Raw genomic sequence first — 26,659 nt, 5'->3', positions numbered from 1 at the left:
AGCACAAAGCACACAAAGCTCCTTGTACTTCTAGCATCAAAATGTGCTGCAATCCAACAAAAGAATGGAGGTCATTAAACTTGAATGTTTTAAGCAAAAGCTGGAAAACTGCCAGTAGAAACACTTTCTGTAGTATCAAAATTCACAAATGCTAGCAGTTCTTTTTCCCTTTCTCCAAAGTATTTAACTGAGCCACATTTACACAAAGGAAATGCTCATGCAGTTTACATATCAGGAACAATTTTCTACTTTCCTGAGTTTCCCACATGCATTTACATCGAACACTTTTTCCATAGATATCAGTAGCATGAACGGATGTGAGCATTTTTTAAAGTGCATCCTTAACTGATCTCAGCTATCCCCCCAAATAGCTAGAAGCTGTCCCAACTACTGCAAGAGGTTCTGTATAAAATGTTTACAGGGGAACTAGGAAGCGACAAAAGAAACTGCACATTATAAGCTCTTCAAATACCTTGCAAAATAATAAAATGTAAGCATTTTAAATGGGTACTCCGCCACTAAACATCTTTGGATAGGGGATAAGATGTCAGAACACTGGGTTCGGGTGGCCGTGAGGGCTGGATATCGCGAACCACTTTGGATAGGGCAGTGTTTCCCAACCAGTGTGCCTCCAGCCTGTTGCAAAACTACAACTCCCAGCATGCCGGGACAGCCTTTGGCTGTCCGGGCATGCTGGAAGTTGTAGTTTTGCAACAGCTGGAGGCACACTGGTTGGGAAACACTGGGATAGGGTATAAGATGTCTAGGGGAAAAGTACCCCTTTAATGATTTCTGTAAAAAAAAAAAAAAATCTACAATAATCAAAACAAATCACCCAAACAACCGCATATCAAGCCAATGTAACTGGAACATATGGACCAATAATTTGAACAATGCAATTTTCTAACCTAATATAAATATGAGTAAGAATATTCACCATTTAACCAGGATGATAATGGATTATCTATATATGGTATAGATAATTTTAAGTCTTTATTCTATGGATCGTTTGCAGTGGTTCCAAAATATTTATTTTCTTTATAGTACACCTTTTTAAAAAAATCATATTTTTTTTTTAAATAAAAAAGGGGTTCTCCATTTATTTGGCAGGGGTTATGAAACACTGTTGTATGCAATTTAACTCCCCCCCCCCCTTTGTTAGTATGTCTTGGAATACATAGTAATTTCTGAACATCACTGCCTGCCACAGCCTTATGCTATGTTCACACGGCAGAATATTCCACAAGGACATTCCGCAGTAGCAGAGTCCCATTAATTTCAATGGGATTCTACTGTACTCAGCATAATTTCTGCAACAGCAACATCTATGTGGAAATCCTGATTCTGTGTTCCGCAAACACATTGAACTTGTTCAATGATTTTGCCGATTCCGCAAGAAAATGCATTGCTGGAATGTCAGCACAGAAATTTTCCGTGCAGACATTCATCTGTAAGCTTTTATTAGACCACTAGCTGCTTTAGTAACCATTGGCACAGATAACTAGAGGGACCTACACCCTGTCAATAATCTATATTCCATAGTAGCTATTGTAAGTAGCATCTAAGGGGTTAAAATGGCAAAACACACTTAGGTTTCGTCCACACTGTGGACATTCCACCGGCGGAATTCCGCTTGCTGAATAGAGCCCCATTGTTTTCAGCAGGGTTCTGCTGCTTCGCTCAGGCTGCGGAATCGCCGCAGCGGAAAGTACGTCTGTTTAAAGAACGAACATGTTCACTCTTTGGGAGGAATGCAGCCAGGACTGAATAGCAGTCTATGAAGACGGCAATGTCCGTGTTGTCCCACCATCAAAGCATTCCTCGGTGCCCGTTGCAAGAGGTATGGGATTTAAGGCTCATTTGTAAATGAATTTAAAAAAAATAAAAACTGACAACATAGGGAAGTTAGTTAATGCTAAACAGTGACAGATTTGGGCAAGTGGTAAGTAGGTGTTAGTTTAGAGTATATAGCTGGTGTAGATTTAAGTTTAGATTTAGATTTAACAGACAAAGACGTGTTCATTTTGCACATTTTAATCCAATGAATTTCAGTTTAAGACTGGTATGTGAAATGTACTACCTGCCCCTTAATGTTCTGCTAAGAGTCATATTTCATGTTCATATCACATAACTTTTATGTATACATAGCACTATGTTAGTATTTGAAGTAGAGAGCGCAACCTAAAAATATTCACATCCTTACTGGATATCAATCATCAGTAACAAGAAAGCTTAAAGAGGTTGTCTAGGATGTAAAATAAATAAATAATAAAACAAAACCGGTTTACATCTTCCACAAAAATAGCCGCTTTACTTCAGTGTGGATTAACTGCAATACCAGACAGAAATCATGAATAAATGTGGCATTGTTTTTGGAAGAAAGCAGCATTGCTTTGATAATCCTTGACATTCCCTTTAAATCACCAATACAGGTTTTTATAGACACAGTTGCACAACATTTCAATGGTTACGTGTGGCCAAACAATAGGTATACCACAGAGTACCTGGATATTGCTTTCATTAGCGCCTCTTCGCCTGCCTTCCACACGAGTAATTGTAGTGGTTTGTCCAATGACATCTATCGTGCCTGAAAGTTTACGACTGTAAAAGAAAAAGCATATCACTAATCTTTCAAACTCAATTCAGTAACCAAATTAGGGCTGCAACTAATGATTATTTTTACTGATTCGTTGTCAATTAAATTGAGCAGTTGTTTCAGCCCTACATATCTGCCTCTTGAACCGTGGTCCAATGAACCTGTTATCTCCCTTCGTTTGGGCAAAGGGTTGAGCTTCATGACGTCACCTCTGCTGTTTCCCCAAGCCCATCAGTGGTGACATCATAAAGCTTCGCTCGGCGCCTGATGGAGGAAAATAACAGGTGAACTGGACCACAGCTCAAGACAGATATGTAGGGCTACAACAACTAATCGACAACAAATAGATATAACTATATGCAGCCCTAAACCCAATAAATAAATAAACAAACCCAGTTAGTCAAATGTGCGGAATGTCTCTATTATGGATCATGGATAAATCCACATATGTACTATGTATGTGTGAAAGCAGCCTAACTCTGAATTTGGATATAAAAAGGAGAAGGATCCATTGAGGGACACAGACCATGGGTGTATGCTGCTGTCACTAGGAGGCTTGACACTATGGCAACAAGAAAAGTCGGCTCCTCCCAGCAGGATATACCCACCCACAGGCACCTGAGGTAATCAGTTTTAGTCCCAGAGCAATAGGAGAAGACCGACAGGTCAAGAGAAAACCACAAACTGGCCGAGCAATCATAAGAAAAGGCAACTGAACACACCTTCGGACAGATAACTGAAATAGGAACACCAGAAAAAAGGGTGGGAGCTGTGTCCCCCCAATGGATCCTTCGAGAAAGAGATTTTACTGTAAGCATTAAAAAAAAATCTCCTTTTCTCTATCGGCTCCATTGGGGGACACAGACCATGGGACGTACCAAAGCCATCCCTTGGGTGGGTAAGGAATCAGACAGGTGGACGGTGTGACCACCGCCGTCTGCATCATCTTACAGCCCAGAGTAGCATCAACTGATGCGAAGGTATGAATCTGGTAGCACCTTGAGAAAGAGTGCAAAGACGACCACACGGACGCCTTACAGAACTGCAAGGCCGAAGCCACGTAGCGGAGGGCCCAGGATGCCCCGAAAAAATGGGTGGAATGAGCCAAAACCCCCAAGGGTGGGATCTTCCCCTTGCAGCGGTAAGCTCCCAAAATGGTTGTCTTGTCCAACGACCTCAACAGGTTGTGGAACAAACGCTTCCAGGGATGAGAAGGGGCCGGACAAAAGGATGGCAGGACAATGTTCTCATTGAGATGAAAAAGCCAAAACCATATCAGGTACAAAGGATGGACCTGGACAGAAAACAAAACAACTTGTCCTGGTATACAACCAGGAAGGGAGAACGGCAGTAGAGAGCTGCCAGCTCTGACACCCTCCTAACAGAGGGAAGAGCAATAAGGAACGCCACCTTCCGGGGAAGGAGGCGAAGAGAAATGTCTCTGAGAGGTTCAAAAGGGCCTTGAAGGGCATCTAAGACCCAGAGCAAGTCCCAAGGGAAAAAAGGAGGCTGATAAGGAGGGGCAGCTTGTAGGTTCGGACATGATAATTGAACGCCAGAGAACGTTGAAAAAGAATGGAAACGGACGAACATTGAACCCTAAGGTAGCTGAAAGCCAACCACGACCGGAGAAAAAAGGCCGAGTTTCACACCAACAGAAATAATACCGCCAGGTATGGTGGTAAATCTTTGCAGAGGAAGGCTTGTGAGCCCTCAGCATGGTGCGAACCACTTGGGAAGAGAAACCGCGGGTCCTCAGAACCGCTGTCTCAACCGCCACGCCATCAAAAGCAGAGACGGCAAATAGGGGTGGCACAGGAGACCTGATATAGGAGGTCTGGCCGATAGGGAAGGTGCAGAGGTAAGTAGTTCAGGAGCCTGACCACGACGACGTACCACGCCCGCTGGGGCCAGTCTGGGCCATGAGAATGGCGGGAACGCTCTCTGCTGCGAGTTTCCTCAGGACCCCGAAAAGAGAGGAAGGGGAGGAAACAGATAAGGTAGGTCAAAGCCCGACCAATAAACAGATAAGGTAGGGCAAAGCCCAACCAAGAGAGAGGAGCGCTTGGTTGTGGCGGGACGTGCAGAGGTCCACGCCTGGAGCGCCCCAGAGGTTGCAGATCACTGCAAACACCTCCGGATGTAGGGACCACTCGCCTTAGGCGGCAGAGGACCGGTTGAGAAAGACCACATCCCAGAGACGCCTGGAATGAAGAGCGCTGAGATGGCCGGAAACCTGAGTTCCGCCCAGAAGGGAATTTCCCAAGAAGCAAGCAAAGAAAGGAATGCCCTAGGCCCCAACATGTTGAAGGGGAAAAGGGCTTCTCGAGGGACCAAGGCCCCAGACTGGCCGGTCCTTGAAAACACCTCCCCAGCCCGACAGACTGGCAGGGAGGGGCAGGAAGGAGCGCCCCCGAAAAAGCAGGGGGGAAACGAAGCCACCATAGAAGGGACCGACAAGACTGTCGAGAGAGAACGATCTTGCGGTCGAGAGACAATGGAGACCTGTCCCACCGGAAGAGAATCACCAGTTGAAGAGGTCAGTGATGAAACTGGGCAAATGGCACGGCCTCCACAGCCGCCGCTAACCGACCAAGGACATCCATGCAAAAGCGAATGGAAACTGGAGCAGGGTGCCGAAGTCATCAGACACTTGATAAGAGAGTCAGCCGATTGGTCGGCGGAGTCGAAGCGGGCAGAGGCCACGTCGAACTGGAGCCCCAGGAGAGCGGTTGGACTTGTCCCGATTGACCATCCAACCGAAGTGAGACAAGGTCTGGAGGTTGAGACTAAGACTCTCCAGGATCTGGGCCCTGGCGATCAGGAGGTCGTCCAAGTAAGGAATCACGGAAACAACTGTTGTCCGTAAAAGGGCTATCACAGGCGCCAGGACTTTGGTAAAGGTCCACGGAGAAGTGGTCAGACCGAATTGGAGAGCCACAATAGAAAACGACCGTCCGGAACTGCAAAGCGGAGGTACCGCTGATGACCGGAACAATGAGATGTGGAGGCAGGCATCCTTGATGTCCACCAAGGAACGGAAATTCCTCATAAACCAGGGATGCCAACACCAAACGGAGAGACTCCATTCGGGATGGGAAAGCAGAAGATGCTGGTTGAGATACTCAATAACCAAGATTGGGCGAACAGAAAACGCCTTTCTTGGGGACCACAAAGAGGTTGGAATAAACCTCAAAAACATTCCCCTGAAGGAACCGGGACAATTACTCCCTGGATAAAAAAGGAGCTGGATCCTGAATGTGCGTGGTCCAGGCATCCCGGAAGAGTAAGAGGCGACCAACCACCCGAGAAAGGTCGGCGGGTGGGGGCGACCCTTCAGACAGAGGAAGGCCTAAGGGTGCCTGATGGGGGCCGCAAAACGGCCGGAACGGATAGCCAACCTCCGGGAGGGACAGGTCCAGAAGGAGGGAGCCCTCTTGCCGTGAAGGCGCCCATCTGGACCCTTTGTTGGTACCAAGGGTCCGCAGAACCCGAAGGATGACTTACGACGGAAAGCGGTTCTGTGAGCCTTATCCAGAGGTAATAAAGAACTCTTTTCCGCCCGTCGCCTCACTTCCTGAAGGCGGCGTCCACATCCCAGGCTATAAGCCACATGGAGGGATGGAGGCTACCAGGTAGCTTGTGGCAAAGGCAGCACAGTGGCTGCGCATGGAAGCAGAACACAGAAAATCTCCAGCTGCAGAGCATCGGAGAGCTAGATTAAATAAATCCTCCAGAGGAATCTTGAAGACTACCCTGGAGGAGAAGGGAGACCATAAAGAAAGGGCCCTTGACACCCAGGCCGAAGAAAAAGCAGGAAGATCCTGCTGTCTCAAAGGCAAAGTTTGCCAAAGTCTCCTCCTTCATGTCCGCTGGATCCTTGAAGGCAGCCACATCAGCTAATGGCCAGGTAGGCGCCTTAGAGAGGCGGGAGACCGGCAGATCCACAGTTGGAGAGGTCCACCGAGCAATGAGGTTCTTGGCAAAGGGATACCGCGCTTGAACCTTCTTCGTTTTCTGAAAGTTCATGTCCGGGTGCCTCCAGGCAGATACCAGCAGGGCATAAAATTCAGCGTGAGAGCTGAAGGTCTTGGGTGCCGGTCGGGCACGAAAAAGGAGACTTCTGGAGCCACGTCAGAAACCTCATTCACAAGTTTTCCGTGTGAATGGGAACGAGGTGAGGCAGCCCTGGAGGTTGGGCACGATGAAAGGAAACTTCTGGACCACGTCCGAAGTTCCTGGGACCTCTAGATGGAAGATGTCTCTTATGGCCGAGACCAATGAGTGCACCATGTCAGACATATCCGATCGGTCCTCTGAGTCAGATGCCGAATCGGAAACTTCATTCGCTAGTTCTCCAGGAGAATGGGAACGTGTTGAGACGGCCCTGGATGAGGGAGAGGCTGACCTGGTATGCGGTTCTGGGGAGCCAGAGCGGCGACCCTGGGAGCGACCTCTGGAGAAGAGACGCCTGCTACCTGCTGGAGCAGCGGGGCAATGCCTGCGAGGGGAGCGCCCGTGCCTGCCAGAAGACCCGTGGGATGACTCCGATGAAACACCCCTATTACGCTTGCGAGAGCGATCAGCATAGGTTGAAGGAGAACGGGTCCCTCTGGAGGGCGTAGGGAGGGCCTCTCCAAGGCATTCACCACAGAACGGGAGACCTGAGCCAAGTCGGATATCGACTGGGAGAGGGACAGCCGAACCCACAGGGTCTGGAAGGACATCCTGAACAGAAATGGCAGGGGAGTCTGGGGGAGCAGTGGTGCAGACAGAACAAGTGAGTTCAGCAGAACCAGACATTTTAGTGTTACAGCCCTTACGGGTGTAATAATTAACCAGGGTCCCAGTTATCTGTTTAGAGGGAGGAACAGGTCTGGGCTCAGACATAGTAAAAAAAGAAATTATCTCAGTCTAGGCTATGTCCCCAACAGGGCAGCTGCCGAGAGAACTCCGGCAAGCAAGCTGAATATGCCGGACCCGAGTAGCAGGGGGCCGGGCTAGATCAAGGGCACAGCTGATTGGCCCTGATAACCCCCTCAGCGCGCGCGCGCACAGCGCTGACAGATGTGAGTTTTCGCACTGGAGAAGCGCTGTGAGGCGGGTGGGCGGAGCTACGCCGCACGGGGCGGAGAAGAAACACATGCGGCATTAGTAATGGTGCCCGCTCCCGGCCCCGAGTTAATGTGATAGACGGGGGAAGGGAGCGGGCGGAGATAACGCCGGCAGCCCACAGCTGACAGCAAGCAGGGCCCTAGTGGCGGCCGCTCGCCCGAAGTGAAAGTGCCGCCGCAGCTGAAGCCGGCAGCTGCGCGCACAGAATCTCGCCCCCGAACCCAGGGAGAAGGTCCCCACAGTAAAAAACACCAATGCATGCCCCGATCTTACTAATAAAAGACCCCCTGTTGGGAAATAAGGGAACAAGTTCCTCCTGGCAGGCCCCCAACACTATAGTGCATAAGTGGTCCGAAAATCAGGGGTCTCCAGAGGTTGCAAGAGCCATGTCCCCCTCACCCACCAGGACCTGTGGAGAGAAGGGAAAAATACTCACCTAGTCAGAAGAACTTACCTCAAGAAGTCTTCCTATGAAGTCTTCAGCCAGCTTTTGTCACCTGCATCATGCCGGGCTACCATGTGCGAGCGAGGCGAGCAGGGAGGTAGGGGGACCCGGACCCATGAGGTACAACCCCAGACGCTGACCGTTGGCGAGAGGGGGTTAACAGTACATAAACGCGATGTCTGTGCCCCCTCAATCGCAATGGGGAAACAGTGAGCCACAGTTCCTTAGTCCCCACCTGAAAACAGGAAAGAAAGCGGAATAAAAAACTAACACATCCCTAAATCTAGGAAAATAATAAAACATAAGACCTGGTCTGGGGAGAACTCCAGACCATGTCCACCTCCTTAAGACACTAAGCTAAAACTGATTACCTCAGGTGCCTGTGTGCGGGTATACCCTGCTGGGAGGAGCCGACTTTTCTTGTTGCCATAGTGTCAAGCCTCCTAGTGACAGCAGCATACACCCATGGTCTGTGTCCCCCAATGGAGAAAATTATTTTCTACACAGTTGTGTAGCCTTTAGCTTATGACTCAAAGAAGCTCAATCATACAGATGTGTTTTGCATCTGCTTTACAAAAATGGATGCTGCTGCCCATAGCAACCAGACATGGGTCTAAGTGAAATGTCATTGTCTACCATGGACAACATTGTCATGCCCAACAGTGGTAAGCAAGCATGAAAAACTCTCAGTATCTTACCTTGGAGGTGGAGCACTGGATTTAAATAAAGATGTTGGCGAAGTGAACTCTGGTTTTGTGGTCTGTAATACAGCATCTTTCTCTGGATTTCCAGTTCTGCCCTGTTGTACCTATTAATAACAAAACACCACATGAAACTAATGATAAATGTTACTGATAAAAATATACAATATAGACAGTAATAACTAACACTTGGAGCAGTTATCTTCAACCTGCGGACCTCCAGATATTGCAGAACTACAACTCTCAGCTGGCCGGGCATGCTGGGAGTTGTAGTTTTGCAACATCTGGAGGTCCACAGGTTGAAGACCACTGACTTAGAGCATCAGTGTCACACAGACATGCAGAAAACTTGGTTACACTGCAACTCTTTGCTGTTCATTTCCTGGATTTACTCTATCGATCAGATTGAGTCTTTAAAATTTTTAGAGTCCCTTTTTAACATTAAAGCAATGTTACTGGTTGCTATGGGCAACTGATTTACTTTTCCTCTACACAGGTTTTGATAAATCTCCCCCATAGTCCACTCTGTTCGGTCTTGCTTTATATTTGCTTTTGAAATTCCTCAGATAAGCTGCTTGTGAGCTCAGTCTCCCGTTCCTATACTGAGTAAAATTGTTAGCAAGTTTATACTAAGATAAAAAGATTTACTTTCATCCAATCACAAATGAGCTTAGAAGAAAGTGTTCTCCACTGCTGCACCAGAAATTAGTAGGAAAACATCAGCAGTTTAACTGCAAAAGCACATAAAAGCCACTTTAGGCTATTTCCACTTGGCGTTTTTGGAAAATTGCCACAAGTTTTTGAGAAAGTAAAGTAACAGCTCAACCCTTTCCACTTAACAACCTTAACTCTCCACAACTGATGCGGCAAGATGCACTCCCTCATCCGGCGACCGTGTGACATGTCCAAGAATTCTGCGTACAAATTGAGATACCAGATGGATGAAAACTGTACCATTCAAATTAATGGGATCAGTATCCCTCTGGCACTTTTTCTACAGTGTTGTTGGGGTGCATTGTCAGGCATATGCGTAGGAGCCTTAGTAATAGGGTGCCCAAAGTGGATCAAGCCGCGAGAGGAAGTCCTTCCGTTATATTTTCTATTGCTTTTGAAAACACTTAAACGGGGTACTCTGCCCCTAGACATCTTATCCCCTATCCTTTGGATAGGGGATAAGATGTCTGATCGTGGGGGTCCCACCGCTGGGAACCTTCTATCTCTCCTGCAGCACCCACTTGTCATTAGCTGCACAGTGAAGATCGCTCCGTGCTGATGACTCACAATACAAGGGCCGGAGGATCGTAACATCACGGCCCCGCCTCCTCGTGTGGCCACCTCCCATAGACTTGCATTGAGGAGAAACCTCCCATAGACTTGCATTGAGGGGGCGGAGCAAGATGTCACAATCCTCCGACACCTTTATCGTGAGTCATCAGCGTGGAGCGATCTTCGCTCCATGCAGCTTATGACAAGCGTGTGCAGCAGAGAGATAGCAATGGGTTCCCAGTGGCAGGACTCCTGCGATCAGACATCTTATCCACTATCCTTTTGATAGGGGATAAGATGTCTAAGGGCGGAGTACCCCTTTAAGGCCTTGGCTCAAAAACTGCAGTGGAAATTGTTCATAAAACTGCCAAGTGGAAATCCAGTCTTACACAATCTTTGGAGAAGCCAATGGGACAAAAGTACCGGAGTGCACTCAAGTGACCGATTCCATTATTTCTCCTTAGAAAAGTGCCAGTACTTCTCTACTATGTTTGTGCAATTTTCCGAAACAACAGGGAACCAACATCTTGCTGATAAGTGGGGCACTATCCAGTGGGATATAAGCCAAAAAATGTTAATGCTGAAAGGTCTTTTAAATTAGAGTTAAAATTATCCAAAACTATTTTTTACTGCACCGTAATTTTATTTGTTGTCGATGAGACTGGAAGTGCTTCCAAGCCCATCCTAAGTCTCTTCTGTTTTTCACAGTATGCCTTCCAGGTATCTTCATTAAATCCATAATTAAAATAGTCAGAGAGATCAGCACCTGGGGGTTAGAAATAAACAGCTTGTTTTTGCAATCATTTGATTAAGCAGCAGTAGTAGGTAAATGTCTTAACAGTATGACGTGGCTGCAGCCTTGTTAACCTGTTGTAAAGGTATAGTAACATGGCCCTTAAAAGTACCTGGCTTTCTCCAAGGTTTGTCTTCAAAAGAATCCAAGTCCACTTCAACCAGAGGAACGCCATTAATACTGCCAGGGGCATCCAAATCTACCCCTTTAACTTTTCCTCCTGCAACAGTAAAATAGTAAATATGTTATATTTCTGATCTAGCTTTTCTTTTCGATCATCATGCAATAGTTTACATAAAAGAATATTCAGAGCACAAAACAGCAATCATTAAAAAAAACACCATAACACAACTACATATAACTTTAAAAAAGTTCACAGAGTGTGACAAGTACAAGCCAAAATCTCACGACCTGTGCAATATAGTCAAGGTATTCAATAGAGAGCAAAAGTGAGGTCGCAGATCATCACAAACCATCTAATCCCACCTTATTTCAGAGGCCCTTAGGAAAATTAGAGCAGTAACTGATTTGGTGCCATGGACGACTATATAAAGAATCTTACTAGACATAAGTCAAGAGACAGACATCTGTATTCTGAATACTGAATTTTCCAGGTAATCGGAAGAGGAACTTTTAGCTCTCCAGACTTTAATATTTAAAGTAAATACCTGTATTTACTATGAAATAATTAGGGAGCATCTTTTTCTATGAAATCTTTGTTAGCCATTCCACTGTTCTTCCCCCCTGAATTGTCTAAAGAAACTGACAATTGTTACCATACTCTTTGTGAATAGGTACATACCCTGACACTCTCAGACAATAGAAAAAAGTGATTGAAAAAGCGAGTGGCAATCATTTTTAGATTTATTAAGATAGTTCTAAAAAATACACAACACAGTTCGAAGAAAAGATGCAAGTATTTATATATATAAAAAAATTTAAAAAAAACACGAAAAAGAAAAAAAGAGAAGAGGAGAGCTGACAATCAGCAATAAATAAGTTGCAGCTTACCGGCAGGTCCGTAGATTCTACCTCCAGTTTTTATATTCAGGTTAACAGGGGTTGTACCATAGCTCCTAAAATTTTTAATATTGACATGTTAATAAAACTATAAACAAGTGCTACCTAAATTTAAAGACCTAGCTACATACCCATACTGAGGAGCTCCTGTTTTGATATCTCCTATAGTGACATGGACATCATCGTCATCATCATCACTGTCACTATCACTGTCGTCTTCAGTTTCAGTCACCTTATATAAGTAGAATAAAATAAAATTAATGCAATAGTTTTAAGTGTCTACATAAACATAAGTTACGTATCAGACTTTATCAGAATTTTGATTAACCACTTCCCGCTATAGGATGTATGCATACGTCCAATCATCCAACACATTGGCGCAATTGGACGTATGCATACTTCATAGCGATCTCCTGCACTGCTGCGGGCAGCGCAGGAGATCGGCTATGGGACCCGGCTGTTAATCACAGCCGTAGTCCCGCCGCAGCTGCCGGAGCCGCGATCGCGCTGGCCCCAGCAGCACTAACCCCCTAGATGCAGTGATCAATCCTGATCACGGCATCTATGGTGTTGACAGGGGGAGCACTCTCCCCCTGTTTTCCAACGGGGGCACCGCGATACGATCGCAGGTCGCATTTGGTTGCTATAGCAGCAGGAGGTCAGATCATTACCTCTATACATGCCTGCTATGGAAGCCTGTGAGATCCAGCCAGAGGCTAAATCGCACAGGCTGTAGTGTGTGCAGCTCATCAGGTCATAATGTGCTGCAGTACAAATGTATTGCAGCATTGTATAACCTGTAAAAAGTGTAAAAAATTAAATAATAAGTTCTTCAATAAAAGCATGAAGTGTAGAGAAAAAAAAAAGCCCCTTTCCCAATAAAAGCCCTGTATTATCACCAAAAAAAGATCAAAAACACAAATCATATACATAATAGGTATAGCCACATCCGTAATGACGTGTACTATAAAACTATAATGTAAATTATCCCGCACAGTGAACGCCGGAAAAAAAAAAAAAAAAAAGAAAAAAAAAACATTTAAAAAAAGCGCAAAATTCCCCAATTCTGGTAGCGGAACAAAAAAGATCAAAAGGTAGCACAAAAATTATACCAATAAAAAGTACAGCTCATTCTGCAAAAAATAAGCCTTTACTCAATGGCGTCGGACAAAAAATAAAAAAGTTATGGCTGTTGGAAAACGAATGGCAGAAAAAGAATTTTGCTCAGAAAAGGAAAAAAACATAGAAAGCTATATAAAATGGGTATCGCCATAATCGTACTGACCCACAGAAAATCACTTTTACCGCACAGTGTACACCATAAAAAAATATATTAAAAAAACGCCAGAAATTTTCTAGTTTTTCACAATATTTTGAAGTTTTTCACAAAAAATGCTGCATGTGTCAACAAAAATGCTATATAAAGTACAATATGTCACGAAAAAAATCTCAATCGCTCTGCTCCGAAAAAGCGTCAAATTTTAAAAAAAAGAGCCTGGTCATAGAGGTAAAAAATGGGTCCGTCCTTAAGGGGTTAAATGAATAAGAATACCTGGATTACAAAAGTTCTATATAGATACTACCAGGCATACAAATAGAAGCAACCACCACCCTTAGATGCTAAAAAATGCATATTACAAAGGCTAAGGGCAATACCAGCATTTAAAGGAATTTTTTTATATTTTTAAATCAACTGGTTCTTCTATTTAAAAATCTTAATCCTTCTAGTACTTATCAGCTTCTATTTGCTCCACAGGAAGTTCTTTTCTTTTTGAATTTCCTTTCTGTCTGACATCTCTGTTCATTTTAGGAACTGTCCAGAGTAGGAGCAAATCTCCATAACAAACCTATCCTGCTCCAAACAGTTTCTAAAATGGACAGAGGTGCCAGCAGAGAGCACTGTGCTCAGACTGAAAAAGAAAATCAAAAAGAAAAGAAACTTCCTGTGGAACAAATAGAAGCTAATAAGTACTAGAATGATTAAGATTTTTAAATAGAATTAATTTAAAAATAGAATTAATTTACAAATCTGTTTCACTTTCTGGCACCAGTTGATTTACAATTTTCCAGGGGAGTACCCCTTTAAGTTTACTCTGGAATATGGCTGCAGGTGCAATTATCCATTTGGACACAAAAGCATTAGTGTAGTCTGACTATGCTGAGTGATCAAGACTAGTTCACACACACTAATACAGTGAATAAAAGTTCTCTGACGCAGAGACAAATCTGAGACTGTACTTTGGGGATTGGGGGGGAAGGCTTGAATGGAATGGACAAGACGGAACTGAGTGTTTTATATATATATATATATTTGTTTGCTCACTTAAAGGGGTTTATATATCAACTGGCTCCGGAAAGTTAAACAGATTTGTAAATTACTTCTATTAAAAAATCTTAATCATTCCAATAGTTATTAGCTTCTGAAGTTGAGTTGCTGTTTTCTGTCTAACTGCTTTCTGATGACTCACGTCCCGGGAGCTGTGCAGCTCCTATGGGGATATTCTCCCATCATGCACAGCTCCCGGGACGTGACATCATCATTGAACAGTTAGACAGAAAACTTCAGAAGCTAATAACTATTGGAAGGATTAAGATTTTTTAATAGAAGTAATTTACAAATCTGTTTAACTTTCCGGAGCCAGTTGATATATCAAAAAAAAATTTTTTGCCTGGAATACCCCTTTAACTAATGTTTAGACTGTAAGACTTGGCATTTTGTAAGACTTACTGTTTTGGCCACACCATTTTCAGTAGTTTCCGTTTCAACAACAGGTAATGGATGGGAGCTATAGGATAAAATACATGGAAAATAAGATTTAGTATGGAAATGTAACTAATATAAACCAATCCATCCCCAACTACTGCTGAGAAGAAAAAATTACACAACTGCAATACAAATATTCAATGTACAGTTAGCTACAAAGAAAACAAATACATTGTGAAGGTTTTATGACAGTGGTCTCCGAAACTACAACTCCCAGCATGCCTGGACAGCCTTGCTGGGAGTTGTAGTTTTGGAGGTCCACAGTTTGGAAACCCAGGTATTATGATATACAATATAGTGTATATGACACAATTACTGCCATTGCATGAGACATTTCTGGATGGATGGGAGGTGTTCTTAAACCATTATTTAACACAGTGCTTACCAACCAGGGGGCCTCCAGATGGTGCAAAACTACAACTCCCAGCATGCCTGGACAGCCGAAGGCTGTCCAGGCATGCTGGGAGATGTAGTTTTGCAACACCTGGTGGCACCCTGGTTGGGAAACACTGATATCACAAAACACAACGCACGTGTTATATAAAATATCAGCAATAGGCCCCACTAGAGGAAACCATCATAGTCACCATATACTCAACATCCACACAATGATGTACTAAAGCCTACCATGTCTTTTTGGGGGGAAAAAAAAAAAGTGGAACTGGCAATGAATCTGTGGTGGAGAATACCAAATTATCCTCACCCACAAGTATACATACATTTCTTTTAGTGACAACATATACTTACAACAGGCAGGTACAGCAATGGGAAGTAATATGCTCATCCTTTCAGACATATCTTTTCATTCCTCTATGAACTAAAAGGTGCTGCCCCTAGATTATAACTTCTCTACCCATAGGTTTCTGATCAGCATGGGACTTACCAGCTAGAACCCCCCACTAATGAAACCTGTGACTGATGCTTTGGGATAGACCGAGGCAGCTAAGTATTGCATTCTGCTATCTCAGTCAGTCCCATACAGAGTATGGCATTCAGACAGTGGAACAAGGGTCCTTGTTGTGATCAGGGGGCAGCAGTTGGACTTACAACGATCAGATACATATCACCTGGGAATATATGGTTAACAATAATATATTCCTTTACCAACTGGACACCATCATCAGGATACAGAACTGTACCAAAAGCTTGACATACCTCAGTTGGGACAGTTTTCATCCAAAAGAAATTGAAAATTCCATTAATATATATTTAACGGGAGACTCTGGCCCTCTTACATCTTATCCCCTATACAAAGGATAGGGGATAAGATGTCTGATCGCGGGGGTTTCGTTGCTGGGGACCCCCGCAATCTCTCATGATGTACCCACCTGGAGGCTCCGAATCTGAAGCCTCACGACCACGGGCCGGAGTATTGTGACCTCATTACTCCACCCCCGTGTGACGTTATGCCTCGCCCCCTCAATGACAGTCTATGCGTGACACACCCCCTCTCATAGACTTGCATTTAGGGGGCGGGGCGTGACGTCACACGGGGTGGAGTCATGAAGTCACTACACTCCAGCCCGTGGTCGTGAGGCTTCAGACTCGGAGCCTCCAGCGCTGCATGCAGCTCACACAGGTAAGTGGTGCATGAGAGATTGTGGGGGTCCACAGCGACGGGACCCCTGCGATCAGACATCTTATCCCCTATCCTTTGGATAGGGGAATAGTGGATAAGATGTCAGAGGACCAGAGTACACCTTTAAGATATTAGACACAACTGCTCATGTTTTAAGCCTTCAGATAGAAATAAGCTTCTACAATACAGGACTAAACAAGAAAGCCATTGGTAGTCTCCTACGATTCACCTTTTAAGATGCTCAGGTGAGCAGCACAGAAACTAGATCCTATTAGAGGGGAAACCCTTTAATAGCACTATTTCCATTGTCCCTTCTTCTGTGTTAGACAGTCCTAGATAGTCCTTATCTAAGCAAAATCACTATCATAAGCTCAGCGCCCAAATACAAATATATCATTGTAACTAAAAGTAAAAAATACTGCCCATAAATAAGGACCAAAGACAAGACTAAGATTCCCAACACACCAAGATTAGAGGATCCTCTCCTCTGCACCACACAAAACGTGGTCTACTTCATTATATGTACCATATGACCTACTGGGAGTCCGTATCCAAGTGAAACAGGGCAGAAGCATAGGACAAAAATAAACAAAAATAAATATGGAGAGATCTAGCTGTGGTAAAACCCTTTGTAGCCCTGACCACATCATCACAAATATGAAGATATGAGGAAATCTAGTAGTACAAATCGGGCTCTGCTCTCACAGAACTTGTTTCCTATGCTTAAAGGAGTAGTCCAGTCCTGGAAAACTTATCCCCTTTCCTAAGGATAGGGGATAAATTTCAGATAGCAGGGGGTCCGACTGATGGGACCCCCCGCGATCTTTAACACTGGGCCCCAGCTCTCGAGCCCTATAGCATGTCGACCACCGCACGAAGCTGCGGCCGACACGCCCCCTCAATACATAGCTAAGGCAGAGCTGGACATTGCCGAAGGCAGCGCTCCGGCTCTGCCATAGAGTATTATTGAGGGGGCATGTCAGCCGCCGCTTTGTGCGGTGGTTGACACACCCCCTTACTGCGAGCTGTCGGGGCGCTGTACAGGAGATTGCAGGGGGTCCCTGCGATCGGACCCCCGCTATCTGAAACTTATCCCCTATCCTTAGGATAGGGAATATGTTTTTCAGGACTGGACTACTCCTTTAATGTATACTCCAAGAAGCTTCATTATATTACTTTAAGGTTTTTGTCTTCAGCAGGTGCTGCCAAAATCATTGGCGGTAGGATCGCGTGGATGTACACTGTCTCCAAAGACTGCAATGCTGTCTGGCAGAATTCTTCCAAAAGAATGAACATAGTCTATCAACGCTGAAGCAAAATCCCATTGAAAACAATGAGAATATGCAGCAAATGGAATTTTGCTGGTGGAAATTCAGCAGTGTGGACAAGGTCTTAGAAATTCCTCAGGAAATCCTCACCTTGTTATGTCTTCTTCCTCCTCATCAGGCCCAGCAGCTTCATTTTCCTCTATATAAAGACACAAAATAAATGTCATTTAGACTTATTGGCACTTGTTACACATTGCTGCCTATCATCTGACTGCCCCATCTTACAAAGGAGACAACATTTCACATGCAAACATAAAAGGGAAAATTGTTCAACAAAAAAAACTGTTCAGATTCAGCAAAGAAAATTAAAGTAAGTAAAGTGCAGGGAGCTACTACCAAGTTGTACTTGCACTGGCTGTCCATGTACACGTAACACATTGACAGCCAAACAGAATCTGACAGCAGTTATATAAGCATTACAGTACCTTTAATATGGCGATGCCATGTTTATCTGAAATCTTGGTTTTACTGATATGCAAATTAGGTCAATTGGCATAACGAGAACATTCCTCTACCCCTCAGAGTACCATTATGGCCGCCTGCCCGCTCCTCTTACAATTCCTCCTCAAATACTGAGGAGTCAGATACTGACATAACTCAAGGCCATTACAGAGGGGCAGCTCAGTATTCATGAGGGGGCGTTGTTAGAGGAAAAGGCAGGTGGCCATATCAGTGCACCAAGGGGTAGAGGAATGCATCCCAACCAGGGTGCCTCCAGCTGTTGCAAAACTACAACTCCCAGCATGCCCGGACAGCCTTGACTGTCCGGGCATGCTGGGAGTTGTAGTCTTGCAACAGCTGGAGGCACCCTGGTTGGGAAACACTGGGGTAGAGGAATGTGCATCAATTGGTCAAATCTGCTATCAATAAACTGATATTACAGATAAAACTGTGCACCAGAACGTCATATCAAAGGTACTATAATCCGCACTGTAATGTCCCCTATTCGCTTCTATCAGCAGGTGGGAATGTCCTAACTTGCTAATAGATTCCTTTTAATCACCATCATGTAATACTGACATAACATGCCAGGGTATAGCAGCAGTTTGCTTGGGGTCTTGGGCCAACTCCCCAATGGAAGGGAATGTCTATGAGGAGGCAGCCTTTTTTTTAAAGAATTGCCTTGTTATAGAGATATGGAAAAAGTTTAAGTTAGTCGGGGCTTGGATGCTGAGACCCCCCACCAACCTCTAGAACAGGGGTACTCAACTGGCGGACCACGGTCCAGATCCGGACCGCCAATCACCCGGACTGCTCACCATCTCTCCCCTCATTCATTTGTAGAGGTGTCTTTAAGACACAGATACAAATGAATAGCTGCGGCAGGAGCAAGGGAACACTGTGCTCCCTGCCCGGCCGCCCGACGCTTCTCCTGTGATGCAGGTGGCGTGATTAGCGTTGCCTGCATCATCTGCTCTGGCCAAGCCTGACAAGAGGAGACCAGAGCAGCACGGGACCTGACGGGGAACCAAGCTCAGAGGTAAACATTTGTGTACCCCCACCTGTGACTCTCCAGTTATTGTAGAACTACCAACTCCCATTAGGACTTTCTGTCTGTGCATGATGGGAGTTGTAGTTTGCAACAGCTGGAGAGTCACAGTGGCAAAGTTCATGTGGGGGCACAGTGGCTTCCTTAACTCTAAGTGGCATAATTAAAGGAAAACTGTCAGCTTGCTCCCCCCACACTAACCAGCAGTGCTGACTGGTAGTGCAAGGGACGCTGATCAGTTTGACGCTTCTATTTTTGGTATATGCTAATTAGGTGCTAACTTGCACTGTCCGGGCTAACTGGCACTCTGACATCAGCGTTTCTGGCCGCAGTGCCACCCAGCTCATCTATATTCCTCCCCTCCCTCTTCTTCCCACTCTGTAATGTAGAGGGGAGGAATGTTGATGAGCTGGGTGGCACTGCGGCCAGAAACGCTGATGTAAGAGTGCCAGTTAGCCCGGCCAGTGCAAGTTAGCACCTAATTAGCATATACCGAAAATAGAAAATTACGGCCGAACGGCGCGGCGGATCCGGGCACGGTAAGCGTCAAACTGCTCAGCGTCCTACGCACTACCAGCCAGTACCGCTAGTTAGTGCAGGGGGAACAAGCTGACAGTTTTCCTTTAAGTCTGGGGGCAAAGTGGCATTATTAAGTCTGGCGGCACAGTGCCAACCCTGGGGGCACAGTGGCATCCTTAATCCTGGGGGCACAGTGGCATCATTCATTGTGAGGGCAGCATGTGGCAGTAATATAGCAGCGCATAGTATGTGGCAGTAATATACCAGGGGCTCAGCGTGTGGTATTATTATATTCAGAGAGTACAGTGTGTGGCAGTATTATATTCAAGGGTACTGTGTGTTGTAGTATTCAGGTCATATATCTTCCACAGTCGCTCATTTGCTATTTCCTTTGAGGCCGCTAGGTGTGAACCAGACCTTAGCGTTCAGCTCAGAGATTCACTGGATGGCAGACCTGAATACGTGGACCCTCACTAAAAATAGTTGAGCACCCCTGCTCTAGAACAAGCCAAGAGTGGCCTTTCTCCTCCACAGACCACCCCCCATGTTACTTTCATTAAAAAAAACAACAACAAAAACAACTTTTGACATGTTTTCCAAGTTGTCAATCGCACTGGGTCTCACTCCAGGGAAGCTGGGTCCCATTTCTATTGTGCAAAAACACATTTACATATTAGCAACATAGGTTAATACAGCCAGTATCTCCGGACCAGCAGCACCGATCTGGGTGAGTAATACATTATTTTAATCTAGTTCATCAACTATAACCCTGTGTATTGGGTTTAGCATGGGTGAACCAGCTGTCAGTTTTCATTTAAAGGGGTACTCCGGTACTTAAAAACTTAGCCCCTATCCACAGTATAAAAGATAAGTGTCTGATCGCAAGGGGTCCAATCACTGGGACCCCCACGATATCCCGCCTATGTATATCCGGCTCTCCCTGTGTGGTCGACACCATCCCTTCATGCAGGTCTATGGGAGAGTCGGTGATACACGAGCGGCTGTATCTCTGGCTCTCCCAGAGAGATGCATAGAGAGGATGTGTCGACCACTGCTTTGGTCAGACCCCCACGACCAGACACTTATCCCCTATCCACATTTTTAAGTACCGGAACACCCCTTTATCTATTTACTAGCACAGTTCTCAGACCTGTAACTCTCTAGCTGTTTCCCAAAGCATGATAGGAGTTGTATATTTGTAACAGCCAAAGAGTCACAGGTTGGAAACACTGATCTGATTGCTAAAGATTCTCTCACTTGGACCACCTCCAGGCATCTCAAGTACAGGGGTCCCAAGTCTACAGTTTAGAGCAGTATTTTGTAAGAAGTGTGCCTCCAGCTGTTGCAAAACTATAACTTCCAGCATATCCGGACAGCCGAACACTGGAAGTTGTGGTTTTGCAACAGCTGGAGGAACACTGTCTGGGAAACAAACACTGCTGCCCCATTCCTTCCCAACTAGACTCACCCAGAATGGAGCGGCAGCACAGATATTCAACTAGCCCCCTACTCAGATAGAAGGGCACAGGACCCCTCCTGATCATTGGGGGTCCCACCTGCAGATCGGTGTCAATGGGTTCATATCCATGAATAGTTGTCTATGTGCATGGATGTCAGTGTTTCCCCAACCACTGTGCCTCCAGCTATAGCAAAATTACAACTCCCAGCATTCCCAGATAACTAAGGCTGCATTCACACCACGTTTTTGCAATACAGTTCCTGTATACGTTTTCTGTGTGAAAACCGTATGGAAGTGTATTGAAAACCGCATGCCAAAAGATGCATCAGGTTGTGTCCGTTTTGCATCCTGTACGGTTTTGTCAGTTTTTTTTCCCGTACCCAAAACCGCAGCCTACCACGGTTTTTGGTCCGGGTTAAAAATCATATGTTTTTTTTATTTAACATGGGAGTCAATGGGAACCGTACAGAACTGTATGTGCATACGGTTCCATCTGATTTTCACCATACGGTTTTTGACTTTGCACAGTTTTTATTCTTGGAATTTCAATCAAACAAGTGAAACTTTATTCATAATAGAGTGAAAAGTTAAAAACGTACACTTTTTTCTTAAAAAAAAAAAAAAAACAACGGATGTAACTAGACATTTTTCAAACCTTATATGGTTTTTAACCGTATATGGGTTATAATTTGTACACACGTTTTGATACAGTTTAGTCCGGTTTTGAGGAATACGTTTTTTTCATCAAAAACCTGATACGGGAACTGTATTGCAAAAACGTGGTGAGAACCATGCTGGGTGTTGTGGTTTTGCTACAGCTGGAGACACACTGGTTGGGAAACACTGATATCTACGCACAGACAACTATTCATGGACTTTTGCTTTGTGATCAGCGTCTTCAATGGCAGAAATGGCTGATAACTGGGAACAATAGGCTGCACTTAACAGACAACAATAAGCTTATAATGTAGGGCAGTGTTTTCCAACCAGGGGGCTTCTAGGTGTTGCAAAACTACAACTCCCAGCATGCCTGGACAGCCAAAGGCTGTCCAGGCATGCTGGGAGTTGTAGTTTTGCAACATCTGGAGGCACCCTGATTGGGAAACACTGATGTAGAGAGAGGGATGACACGTGACAGCACTTAGGTGATGGATGTCTGCCCTCCCCAATACTCTTGTATCCACAATATGGAGGAAGTCCACCGTATACACGGCGCAGGCCACACAACACACGCAGGTAGTCCCGTACCCCCATACAGCCACTCTTCCTCCTCATCCCCGACTCCTCCGCCCGCAGTCACGGTGGTAGTGGTGGCTGTACTCGCTGCCGTCGGGGAGGTGGAAGGAGCAACGGCCGCGTTAGAGCCGCTACTCTCCGACGTGACCACCATCCGCTCAATTAGGTCCCCGCCGGCGGACATCTTCCCTGAGAGAGAGGGAAAAAGCCGCTATCGCGAGAACCTGCGAGCTCAACTCACGAACAGCGTGCGAATCGGTTGGCAACCAATGGAACTTAATAATTACTGTCATGTGACAGCGCTTAGTTTTAGTCACGGCGGCCATTTTGCTTTTGGGCATAGTTTGCCCCTTTTCAAAGAACTTTATTGGTTTCCCTATTGATATAAAAAAGCAAAGGGGCAAAGAAAATTATCAAGCTTTCCTAAAGTAAGATTCTCTTACTTTGTTGCCCCAAGAAACCACAGTTCAGCATTCATGTCCCATATTGCACGGGTAAAATAAAAGCTGGGCTGTAATTGGTTGCTATGGGCAACAAAAAGAATCTTACTGTTAGCTTGATAAATAGTAGAAATATCCCCCCATAGACCATATTAAATACCTAGAAAGCAACATCTGCTCAGTATTAAGGCTAGGTTCACACTACAGAATTTTGCTTAGAACTGTTTTACAGACGCTATATGGCTGGCCAGGAATCGCCTCATCTACAACAGGGAGGACATGTCCGTCCAGGACTGCCGCAGGCTGGTCCGCAGCCGGCTTAGAGACTATTCCATCTTGGACTATCCGGACGTCGATGAAGAAGAGGATTAACGCTCCTCTGCCTCCCCTACCTACCCATACATTGGACCCTGTGATCTGCCCTCCCCACTACCCCCATTGATCCCACACCCTTCCCCGATCACAGAATGTAATATCTTGTTGTTTTTCGACATTGTTTCTTCGATATCGAGTGATGGAGCGGAGTGTTAGTGTAGCATGTGGTATAGTGTTTAGGGAACCTGTGCTGTATATTGTACTGTCATGCTTTGTGTGATTGCTATTTATTGTATGACTTGTAATGACGATTGAATGATGAATAAAGCTCTTTCAGAATTTTGCTTAGAAATTACACTCCGAAAATTTCGGTGCAGCAGAATGCCATTGTTAGCAGTGGGATTCCACTGCACAGTGCACACTATAGAATTTTAGTGGTGGATGTTCTGCCTCAGAAATTCTGCTGCCAAAAGAATAATCTTACTCATTCTAACGGTGAAAACCTCCTGGAATACATGATTACTGCAATATACGCGCAGTCCTAGCCACACTCGTAATCTCCAGATAGATTTTGTCTGGCTAGAAATTGAGTAGTGTAAACCTAACCTAAGACATCTATCTGGAGACTGGTTCAGATCATGTGTATTTAACCTCTTAATCATCAGCTAAATTTTGCCACTTTTGCTTCGGTACTTGCATTTTAGCTACCTCTTTCACACTACGGTTGTCACACGGTAGTGTTAGGCCATCGGGGCCGCCGGGGAAAATAGCAGGAATAAAAAAAAAGCTTGCACTGTCTTTTTCTCCCGCTACTCCCGCTGAAAAACAGCGGCGCCCGACGGACCCCATTGACTAGAATGGGGTCCATCGGGACCCACTGTTGCCTGTTGCGCCCTGTCAAAAGTTCAAATCACCCCCCTTTTCCCATAGAAAAAAAAAAACACCATGTAAATAAAAATAAATATAAACATATGTGGTATCGCTGCGTCCGAACTATAAAAATATATAATTAATTAAACCTGCACGGTCAATGGTGTACGCGCAAAAAAATTCCAAAGTCCAAAATAACATATTTTTGGTCGCTTTTTATATCATGAAACATGAATAAAAAGCGATCAAAAAGTCCTATCAATACAAAAATGGTACCTCTAAAAACTTCAGATCATGGCGCAAAAAATGAGCCTTCATACCGCCCCATATGCGGAAAAGTAAAAAAGTTATAGGGGTTAGAATATGACAATTTTAAACGTATAACCGGACCGGTTCTAAGTTGCTACTGGTTTTCACCAGAGCCCGCCGCAAAGCGGGATGGTCTTGCAGCGGCGGTAGCAACCAGGTCGTATTCACTGGCAACGGCTCAACCTCTCTGACTGCTGAGATAGGCGCGGTACAAGGGATTAGGCAAGAGTAAGGTCGAACGTAGCAGAAGGTCAGGGCAGGCAGCAAGGATCGTATTCAGGGGCAACGGCAAGAGGTCTGGAACACTGGCTTGGGATACACAAGGAACGCTTTCACTGGCACAATGGCAACAAGATCCGTCAAGGAAGGGAAGGGGAAGGGAGGTTATATAGGGAAGTGCACAGGTGAACATACTAATTAAAACCATGCGCCAATCAGTGACGCACTGGCCCTTTAAATCGCAGAGAGCCGGCGCGCGCACGCCCTAGGGAGCAGGGCCACGCGCGCTGGGACAGCACAGACTGGGAACGAGTCTGGTAAGCGGGCCGGGATGCGCACCGCGAGCGGGCGCGTCCCGCATCGTGAATCGCATCCCGGCTAGGGACATTATCGCAGCGCTCCCGGTCAGCGGGTCTGACCGGGGCGCTGCGAACAGGAGAACGCTGTGAGCGCTCCGGGGAGGAGCGGGGACCCGGAGCGCTCGGCGTAACAGTAGGGTATAATTTTAACCGTATGGACCTACAGAATAAAGATAAGGTGTAGTTTTTTTTTACCAAAAAATGTACTGCGTAGAAACGGAAGCCCCCAAAAGTTACAAAATGGCGTTTTTTCTTCAATTTCGTCACACAATTATTTTTTTTTCCGTTTCGCCGTAGATTTTTGGGTAAAATGACTGATGTCACTGCAATTGGTGGCGCAAAAAATAAGCCATCATATGGTCTTTTAGGTGCAAAATTGAAAGGGTTATGATTTTTAAAAGGTGAGGAGGAAAAAACGAAAGTGCAAAAACAGAAAAACTTGTGGTCCTTAAGGGGTTGAAGGATACTCCTTTATGTGCAATAAACTTGAATGTGTAATATAATGTAATGAACTAGAAAAAAGCTGTCAGTCCTCAGTGTGCCTAGTGGATGGGTAACTGATCAAATGATATGATAGTAGAAATATCTATAGACCTATGTGTAAAAACAAAGAATATGATAACCCAAAAAAATTATCTTCCACTTTATAAACTATAAAAATATTTATTTAGTACAAGATAATGGGCCTCATTTACTAAGAGTTTTTACTAGTGGGAAAAGTTGTTTCAGACTTGCAGGATTCCTCTCTATTTACTATTGGGAAAAGTCGGGAACATTTTCTGACCAGCCTTTTCTAGATCGATATTTCCAGCCATTTATCCACAGGATTTACTGTGAATTCAATAGTAAATCGGTCAGGTTATGAAACCACGCCCCTTTTTGGGCCGGTCATGCCCCTTTTGCGTCAGACCATGCCCCTTTTCGGCTTTTCACAGTGCAATGTCGGGTTTGTCGGATTTTCCAGGCACACACTGGCACAGACATGTCGCAAACACTCTGTGCCAAAATAACCAGGCAAAAACTGGTCAGTTTCAGCTTAGTAAATGAGGCCCAATATATGTAATACAGAAGCAGGGCCCTTGTGGCTGCTCCCGTATAGAATAGAAAATAATTGTGGTAATAATGGTAATCTCAAATATCAATAAAATAAAGTTCATAGATAAAATTCATAAATGTTAAATTTATAAAAATTTATAGATAAAGATTCATCTTAAGAATGCATATGTGTATTGAAATTCAGGATAGAGTGTTTCATATGAACCTGTCTGGTTTGTATTCAGTATCCTTTTGATTAAACTGTTCCTTGTAAGAGAATAAATAAATAAATGCATAAGGCATTGTTCACGTAAGGTATGTTTAAATCAGTTATGATTGACACATAACGGAGGCAGTGGCGGATCCAGGGGGGGGGGGGGAACGGGGCAATTGCCCCCCCCCCCCCGAGATTGCCGCACGCAGCACCCGCCCCACCACCTTGCATGGTGGAGCCGAAGCTGTAAGCTCCAGCTCCACCATTCACTGAACTTTCACACGCTGTGATTACACAGTGTGTGAGCTGCGGGGACGCGATGCACTAGAGGCCGGCGCGATGACGTCACATCATCGCGCCGGCGCCCGGAGATCCTATCCCCTCAGCCTGCATACTGTGAGTACTGAAGAGTATGCTAAGGGCCCAGGCGATTTGGGGAAACTATATACAGGAGGAGGGGGATTTAAAAACTTGGAAAAAGGGAATATTTAATGTGTAGGGCAAAGCACAGGGGGCATTATATGGGAAGAGCACATGGCAGGGGGCCCCCCTGTGCTGTGCCCCTCACATATAATGCCCCCTGTGCTG

At 45.1% G+C, this 26,659-nt stretch overlaps 1 protein-coding gene across 3 annotated transcripts in view; it reads right to left on the bottom strand.

The window, feature by feature from the left end:
- Positions 1-22,564, bottom strand: part of FIP1L1 (factor interacting with PAPOLA and CPSF1) — an 83,968-nt gene extending 61,404 nt beyond the window's left edge. The window contains exons 1-9 of one of the 3 annotated variants that reach the window (XM_056558048.1): positions 22,323-22,564; positions 17,698-17,746; positions 14,665-14,722; positions 12,068-12,168; positions 11,928-11,992; positions 11,029-11,136; positions 10,759-10,889; positions 8,855-8,964; positions 2,505-2,601 (exon numbers count right to left, since the gene is read on the bottom strand). In XM_056558048.1, coding sequence (XP_056414023.1) covers positions 2,505-2,601; positions 8,855-8,964; positions 10,759-10,889; positions 11,029-11,136; positions 11,928-11,992; positions 12,068-12,168; positions 14,665-14,722; positions 17,698-17,746; positions 22,323-22,494 — 891 coding nt within the window. In that variant the 5' untranslated portion in view covers positions 22,495-22,564. The remainder of the gene's footprint in view (positions 1-2,504; positions 2,602-8,854; positions 8,965-10,758; positions 10,890-11,028; positions 11,137-11,927; positions 11,993-12,067; positions 12,169-14,664; positions 14,723-17,697; positions 17,747-22,322) is intronic. The other 2 variants (XM_056558029.1, XM_056558036.1) reach the window with 2 other exon arrangements.
- Positions 22,565-26,659: the final 4,095 nt, after the last annotated feature.

Source organism: Hyla sarda, chromosome 1, assembly GCF_029499605.1.
Source record: "Hyla sarda isolate aHylSar1 chromosome 1, aHylSar1.hap1, whole genome shotgun sequence".
In the NCBI taxonomy this organism is placed as follows: Eukaryota; Metazoa; Chordata; class Amphibia; order Anura; family Hylidae; genus Hyla; species Hyla sarda.
This window is presented reverse-complemented; position numbering and strand designations above follow the sequence as displayed.